At 47.5% G+C, this 8460-nt stretch overlaps 1 protein-coding gene across 1 annotated transcript; it reads right to left on the bottom strand.

Moving 5' to 3' along the window:
* Positions 1–926: 926 nt before the first annotated feature.
* LOC125532175 (tetraketide alpha-pyrone reductase 2) lies at positions 927–2062 on the bottom strand. Its single transcript, XM_048696326.1, has 2 exons — positions 1214–2062; positions 927–1084 (listed from the first exon to the last, which is right to left on the bottom strand). The coding sequence occupies exons 1-2, from the start codon at positions 2053–2055 to the stop codon at positions 937–939; spliced, it is 990 nt and encodes a 329-aa protein (XP_048552283.1). The 5' UTR covers positions 2056–2062; the 3' UTR covers positions 927–936.
* Between the last annotated feature and the right edge of the window lie 6398 nt (positions 2063–8460).

Here is an 8460-nt window from a genome sequence, read left to right as displayed (position 1 = left end):
ACCGCGAGCAGCAGTAAATCGTCAACCGCCGACCACACCCAACCAAAAAATTAATCAATTTCCACCCGAAATACGAATGCACTACTGTACCAACCTAGCAGCTGCAGAGCATGCGTACTGTACTCTGAAAGAATTTTTTGTGCGAAAACAACAGAAGATCGGTCGATGTTCCGAGCCAAACACGGTGCTTTTTTCCCAGATTCCGAACCGATCGTTCGTGTGCAGGAGGAGAAAGGTATGCTGCACTATAGCCTCCAATCTTAAAAAAATCTTTCCTTTTCTTGCCCCAGCCCCACCACCACCACCTACTTTTGAAGTCTCTTGAGCCTTCTCATCAGATCACCGCCCACCACCTGCTTTTCTCCCCTCCTCTGATCCACACGTTGGGGGTACTATGTGGATAACTGTATATCCACCTCGGCGACTTCGCTCCTGCCGGCCCGGCCATCTCCATCCACCGTCTGCTCTACTTTGCTCTGCTCCGGCCGGCCACCTCACCGCCGCTGCTGCTTTGTGATCTCTCTCTCTCTCTCTCTCTCTCTCTCTCTCTCTCTCTTTACATACCTCCGATTTGTCTTTTTTGCTGAGAGCTGCACAGAAGTCTAAATATTTTGAAAATTGGAGCGTACCTCATGCATCAAATTGTCCACCACCCAAATTTTTTTTGAATTTTTTTGAATTTTTCTAGTATTTATTTTGTTTTTTTTCGTGAGCGCAGGTGCAGATGAGCTCGGGCTCAGATTCGAATTTTTCATTTTTCTGTACCTTAAGAAACAGTTCATAATGTTGATACACACTGGAGGTTCCTATTGTAGCCCTCCACGTTGATACATAATGTTGATACACAGAAGCTGACACTTTGGACCGAACCCACCACCTCCGGTTAGTTCCTCGATATATATAACTATGCCGATCGATGGATGGCTCGATGCCATGTCAAGGAAGAAGAAGACCCTTGTCCTGGAAGCTCTTGATGCAGTCGTCGAACATCTGCTGGATGGAGAGGAATGGAGGGAACCCCAACGCCTCCATCTTGCTCGTGTCCATCTTGTGCGCCCTGTCGTCCCCCTTCCCGCCGCTGCACCTGTTCCATTCAATATGCCAACACCATGCCCCCTCCCGCCCCCCTCCCCGCCGCTGCACCTGTTCCATTCAATATGCCAACACCATGAGATGCATCCATGAGTTGCTGCAGCTAGAGCTAGGAGCTTACTCTGTGGGGATGGGGTACTGCGGGTACCGCTCCCGGAGCGACCCGAGCACCTCGGACCAGTGCGCGACGTCGCCGGAGCAGATGAGCCTGCCGGACGCCCTGCCGTCCTCCATGGCCAGGACGTGCCCCAGCACCACGTCGTCCACGTGCACGAACCCGATGGTCGTGTTCGGGTACTTGCCCAGGTCGCCCTTCAGCAGCGCCAGCACCACCAGTGCGGTGCTCGTGGGCGCCGCCCGGCCCAGCACCGGCCCGATCACGAACGACGGGTTCACCACCACCAGGTCCAGCCCGTGCTCCGTCGCCAGCCGCCACGCCTCCTTCTCCGCCACCGTCTTGGCGTACGCGTACCACAGCCCGTACGTCCGGCAGTAGTCGGCGTCGCTCCAGTGGGACTCGTTCAGCGTCGGCGGGGCGCCGCCGTGCACGTGGTGATGCCGGTACCGCACGCAGGAGCAGGAGGAGGTGAACACCACGCGGCGCGGCGGGACCGCGGCCCGGGCGCAGGAGCGGAGCACGTTGCCCGCGCCCTTCACGATCGGGTCCACCAGCTTCTCCTGCGCGTCCTTGCCGTCCTCGTAGCTGACGATGACGGGGGAGGCGGCGTGGAAGACGCCGTCCACGCCGCTGACGGCCGCGTCGAAGGAGCCCTCCACGAGCAGGTCGGCGCGCAGCAGCTGCAGCCGCTCGTCGGCGCCCTCCAGGTCCCACAGGAACCCGACCTTGGCCTCGTCGCTCGGGTCCCTCACCGTGGCGCGCACCGTGTGCCCGGCGGCGAGCAGCGCCCGGATCAGGTGCGACGCGATGAACCCCGTCCCGCCGGTCACGCAGTACTCCGGCATCTCGATCGATCACTCTTTCTGTCTACTTCTTGACGCTGTATCGTATCGACCTCCGGCTCCGGCTGGTGTTAGAAGAACATGCATGCGTTGGGTAAGGATTTATACTATGTTTTCATAGATCGATTGATCTGCTGGGGGGCGGGGAGAAAGAATGCGATGCACAGATCAGTTGGGCGGGGCAATGCAACGCAAATGTGGCGCCATGGAGTTCGGTTTGAATTAGGTTGAACATGGGAAGAGGATTCTTGAGTGCATCAGGCATGCGTGGCCTATTATTCTTCATCTGCTGCATTCTTCTATACAGAACGAGCAGTAGATACGTACGCACGCATGTGTTACCAACTTGTTTTGTTTGCTGCCAAACTTAATTACTCCCTCCGTTCCAAATTACTCGTCTCAGAAATAGATATATCTAGAACTAAAATACATCTAGATACATTTATTTCTGCGACGAGTAATTCGGAACGAAGGGAGTACTCAGTTACCTGCACACTAGTTGAGCTACGGGGAAATGGTTGTATGCAGTGCTCGCCTGCTTACCGACTACATTACGTCGGATACTTGGCAAACGGCCACCTAGGCATGTACAATGGTGATATCTTATGAGTGCCATGTAGGATAAATGATGAGGTGAAGGAGAGAGCTCATAAGAAATAGCTTGCCTTCTCTTATTTAAAAATAAGAGAAGAGATGATCTCTTAGCACAATATGTCTTATCATATTTTTAGGAATAACTAGTTATTGAAGATAAGGCTAAAAGATGACCCATTATAGACATTTTTTTATCATCTCTAAATTACATGCAAAACCTAAAATAAAATTATCTTATCAACCATTATACATGCCTTGAGGACATCTCTGGCCGAACTTGCAAAAGGATTAACTCCTCAAACAAAAATCCTATTCCTACGCAAATATGCTTTTTCGTTCTAGGGTATCTCTCATTGGCTCAACTCCTTAACCATTTGAGGAGAAATGTCCACGGGCTCTTAAATTTGAGTAGCCGAAACAAAGTATTAGCAAAAGATTCATTTTCGGCTGCTGCTCCTCTGGCTCGTTCACCTTCTCGTGTTCGTTGTCTCAGCCGGCCACCACGCATGCCCGACGACACCTTATAGCCCTGCCGACCCCATGTCCCTCCTTCGGTTTGCTCTCTGGATGCCACCATGCATGGGGAACTCTTGGTCGACGGAAATGCATCCGCCGGAGGAGCACGATGGCATAGAGCACCGAAATATCATCCAAATCGGGGTCATTCCGAATATTGGAGTTTGGCCGTGATGGGATTTTTCCATGAAGTGCGAGCATGTCTTCGAGGGGAATCTAGGTCCTCGACGCCAACAGAAGATCCCCTCAGCCCCGCCTTCACTCGCAGCCTCGTCATCGCCGCAACGCCTCCCATTGTGGCTCTCACCTCCTCTGCCCGCCAAGTGTTTGACAAATCACCTAGATACAACTTTTTTTTAACCTTTTTTCTATTTTCTTTATTGCTTTTGCAATCAAATTCATCATTCAATATTGCAATGGTAGATGAAGAGGTTAAAAACGATGTTCTTCGATAACTTTTTCTTCGGAGAGGAAGAAGAAGATGAGGATGAGTACGATGGACATTGTCGTGATTCTTGGCAAGGAACATAGGAGTCCGAGGCTAGATTATCGGTTCGGCAGCTTGGATATCAACCGTGATTGGGTTGAAGTCCATGATAATCTTGTCAGGGATTACTTCAATGCAACATATCCAGAGAAGTATTTCTAGTGACGATTTGGATGCACTGGAGTCTCTTCAATACCATTGCAAAAAAAAAATTGAGGTCAAGATCCTTGATTTAAACTGAGAAGGAGTGCATTGTGAGAAATTAGTTCATGTCAATTGATGAAGTGTGTCGCTCCTCTTTGAGTCCTTGCCTATGTGTGCTCGGTTGACACCATTGATGACAATGTCTGCATTGGGGAAGAAACAATCCTCGAGGAGGTTCGAAGATTCACACAAGCAGTGATCGAGATCTACAAACCGCCGTATTTGAGGGATCCCAGTGATGAAGACACCAAGAGGGTCATGGGTCTGATTGAAGAATGAGGATGGTCAGAGATCCTTGGATCAACTGATTACATGCATTGGACATGGAATAATTGTCCCGCGGGAAGAAAAGGTCTATACAAAGGGCATTGCAAAGATCCAACTATCATCATCGAGGCAGTTCCATGTGAGGATATGTGGATTAGCACTCGTACTTTGGTTTCCCCGGCTCTTACAACGGATTTTATGCCCTTTCGAGATTACCACTGTTCAGAGGGCTTTTTATCGAAGATGCTCCACCTTGCAGTTATGTTCTCAATGGCTGTGGGTACACGATGGGGTACTACCTTGCTGATGACATCTATCCTTCATGGGTCACATTTGTGAAGACAATTCAGTGTCCTCAAGGCAACAAGAGATCCCATTATAGTAGACAAAAAGTAAAAACAAGCTTTCCAGAGTTATAGACAAAATGGTAAAAGAATTGGAAAAAACAATGCTCTCTAGAAAATTAACTTTCAGGAGTTCCATTAGGTCCACTTTTTAAAAAAATGAGAAGGTGTTTGAGCAGTTAAATTTTAGTAGTTCGGGTAGAGATTCCCGAAAGTGAGTGCCAGTGAAAAACACTCGGCATAGCCCACCTTTACTAAGTGTGAAAGAAAAAAAACACTTGACAAACGTTGGTACTCGACAATATCAACCTATGCCGAACTCTTCAAAAGGACACTCGACAAACAAGGTGGTATGTGTCCGCCTTTCCCAAGTGCGGTCACCTTTCCCAAGTGCCAGACAAACAATACTTGGCAAAGCAATTTCTTCTCTTTTCTTTGCTATATTATATTATATTTTTCCTCTGTCTTTCTTGACATTTTTGTTTTATTTTCTTAGCTTTGCTTTCTTCTCCGTTATTTTTCTTTCTCGGGTCAGGTTTTGAACCGAGGCAACCGCTAGTTCGACTGTTAGGCTTGTATTTTTTTTTTCACATTCAACACTCATCATTAAGATGGGTAACATGTCCAAATTTTATATTTTCTTCAGCACGTTTGCAATATACTCCCTCCATTCCTAAATATAAGTCTTTGAAGAGATTCTATTATGAACCACATACGGATGTATGTAGATGCATTTTAGAATGTGGATTCACTCACTTTGCTTCGTATGTAAGGAGAAAGTTGACAATGTCCTCCGGCCGGGCTGGTGTTAGAAGAACATGCATGCCATGGGTACAGATTTATACGAGTGCGTTTTCACGATCCATCGATCTGTAGGGAGAAAGAATGCGATGGACGGATCAGTTGGCCGGAGCAATGCGACGCAAATGTGGCGCCATGGAGTTCGGTTTGAATTAGGTTGAACATGGGAAGAGGATTCTTGAGGGCATCAGGCATGCGTGGTCTATTATTCTTTTTTTTTGAAACAAAGGCAAAAAACTTGCCTCATTCATTAATAAAGGAGAAGAGTTTTAAAGTATAAATTAGTGGCTCCACAACATAGCCCGTCCGTCAACAAAAGAAAAATAACAACTACTCTCGCGGCATGATAATGCTCAGGTGCGTAGCTCCTGCCATGACCCAAAGTTTGGCTACATCTTGGATTAGTTTTAGAATGTAGAAGGGGGGCGTTGATTTCTTCCTAAAAACTCTAGCGTTCCTCTCATTCCAGATGGCCCAACCGACAAGCATAGTAAGGGAAGCCATGGCCTTCCGGTTCGCCGTATTGGGCTTCGACATGTTTGTCCACCAATGTTTGATGTTGCGCTCCGCCTGCCATTGATGGATCTCGAGAGCCCCTAGGCCAAGCCACTCCTTTACCAATCTCCATACGCGCAAGGTGAACCTGCACCGGAAGAAGAGGTGCGCGGACGTCTCGATTGCCCTTCTGCAGAGGGTGCATAGGCCGCAATTCTCCCAACCTCGCTTCTCCAATCTATCCGCCGTCCATATCCTGTTTTGAATCGCTAGCCAAGAGAAGAACTTGACCTTGGGAGGTGCCCAAACCTTCCAAATAGTCTTGTTCATGGTCGTCGTCGTGGAGCCCAAGAATTGGATCCTTAAGCAGAGGCCGCCGAATACTCACCGTTCGCCTCAAATTTCCAGGATATGGCGTCATCAATGTCCGGTGAAAGCTGGAATTGCTCCAAGCGGACCCAAAGGTCCAGAAACTCCTCAATGTGGTTGATCGTTAGGTTGATGGAAGGATCGATCTTGCGCAACCAAGCATTGTCTCACAGTGCATCCCTCACCACTCACTTCCTTCGCTTGGAGGCTGTGAAGATGAGGGGGCGATATCCTTAAGTTTTTTCCCTCTCAACCATGGTGCCTCCCGGCCTATTATTCTTCATTTGCTACATTCTTCCATACACAACGAGCAGTAGATACGTACGTACGCATGCATGGGCATGTAGCAATCTCTTTTTTTTTGCGAGGGATGGGCATGTCGCAATCTGAACCTCAAGTATTAGTTAAGACTGGATTTTCTACTCGAACGTTATTTGGTCACGGAATTTCGGTTATTTGGTCACGAAATTTTGCAAGAAGCTACAACTTTTGCCCTTTAGCTATATGTCAGGTGACTTAATTTTTTACTTTTGCTCAGTCAGTTTTAGCTGGTGATTTGGATGCACTGAAGTCTCTTCAACACCATTGCAAAAGTTGTTGAGGGTCAAGATTCTTGGATTAAACTAACAAGAAGTGCATTTGGGGAAATTAGTGCATGTCCTTTGATGAAGTGTACAGCAGCTCTTCGAGGCCTTGCCTATGGGTGCTCGACCGACGCCATTGATGACTACATCTGCATTGGAGAATAAACAATCCTCGAGGCGGTTCGAAGATTCACACAAGCTGTGATCAAGATTTATGAACCACAACATTTGAGGGAACCCAATGATCAAGACACCGAGAGGCTCATGGGTCTGATTGAGGAATGATGGTGGTCATGGATGCTTGGATCAACTGATTACATGAATTGGAAAAGGAAGAAGTCCTGCGGGATGAAAAGGTCGGTACAAAGGGCATTGCAAAGATCCAACCATCATCCTCGAGGCAGTTGCATCAGAGGATCAGTGGATTAGCACTCGTACTTTGGGTACCCTAGCCCTCATAATGGCTTCTATGTCCTTTCAAGATTACCACTATTCGGAGGGCTTGTGGTCGAAGATGCTCCACCTTGCAGCTATGTTCTCAATGGTCGTAGGTACACGATGTGATACTACCTTGCCAATGACATCTATCCTCCATGGTTGACATTTGTGAAGGCAATTCATCGTCCTCAATACAACAAGAGATCCCACTTTGCGACATGTCAAAAGTCATCAAGAAAGGACGTTGAGACAGCTTTCGATGTGCTTCAAAAGCGCCTTTTAATTTTTCCTGGCTCTGCCAAGTATGAAAAGCCACAGGTCCTCTGGCAAATCATGACATGTTGCATCATATTGCACAACATGACAATCAAAGATATTAGAGGGATGCCAGAGAAATTTGGGCACGTCTCCAATAGGGATCATGTCAAAGCCAGAACACAAAACAAATATAATCCAGAAATTGCGCACAACACATCGAAGGATTGAGAACCGAGAGGTTCATACGTTGTTCGAAGATGATCTTATTGAGAACTTGTGGCGACTTCACAGCACTTGATTCTTGTGCTTTTATCGAGTTTCTTATGGATTATTACTTTATTTGAACCATTTCATGTGCTTGAAATTTGATAACTATATGTGTAATGTTGTTGAATTGTGTGAAGCTAAATTATCAAGTTTCCACCTAATATGAGTGTAAATATCGGGATGAATTGAAGTATATAGACAAAGATAAAAGAGTTGGCAAATAAAGTTTTCTAGAAAGCTTACTGTAGGAGTTCCGTTAGGTCCACTTTTTCTTAAAAAAAAGATTGAAGTGTTAAATTTTAGTAGTTCGGTTAGAGATTCCCTAAAGCGGAGTGCGAGTGAAAAACAGTCGGCAAAGCCCAAGTGTGAAAGAAAAATCACTCTCCAAACCACAGCACTGAACACTCATCATGATATGCGACATGTCAATTTTTGACATTTTGTGAAGCATGAAGCATGTTTGCAATCATTGTTACCGTGTGTCATCCCGCCTTTCCTCGTCCTCTCATACCATCGTGCTTGGAGCCGTCAAAAGGACACCGTAGAGCATTTTCAACCGAGTTCCCAACAAAGCCCCCAGGCGACTTTTCGATCACCGATGCTAAAAAATCGGCTCAATCGCGTCCCTAAAAGCCCAATTTTCACCGGCTCGGACTGAAATTAGCGCCGACGGACACAACCCCGGCGTGCTGGGGGGCGCTCGGGGGCGCCGGGCGAATCTTTTTGGCGCGAAAGAGCCGCGGGCCCTCCTTGCCAGCGACTCGTCTCGCCTCTCCCCGCTTCG

This window comes from Triticum urartu, unplaced genomic scaffold (assembly GCF_003073215.2).
Source record: "Triticum urartu cultivar G1812 unplaced genomic scaffold, Tu2.1 TuUngrouped_contig_9280, whole genome shotgun sequence".
Lineage (NCBI taxonomy): Eukaryota > Viridiplantae > Streptophyta > Magnoliopsida > Poales > Poaceae > Triticum > Triticum urartu.
Note: the sequence above shows the minus strand (reverse complement) of the source record. Positions and strands in the feature narration are given on the sequence as shown.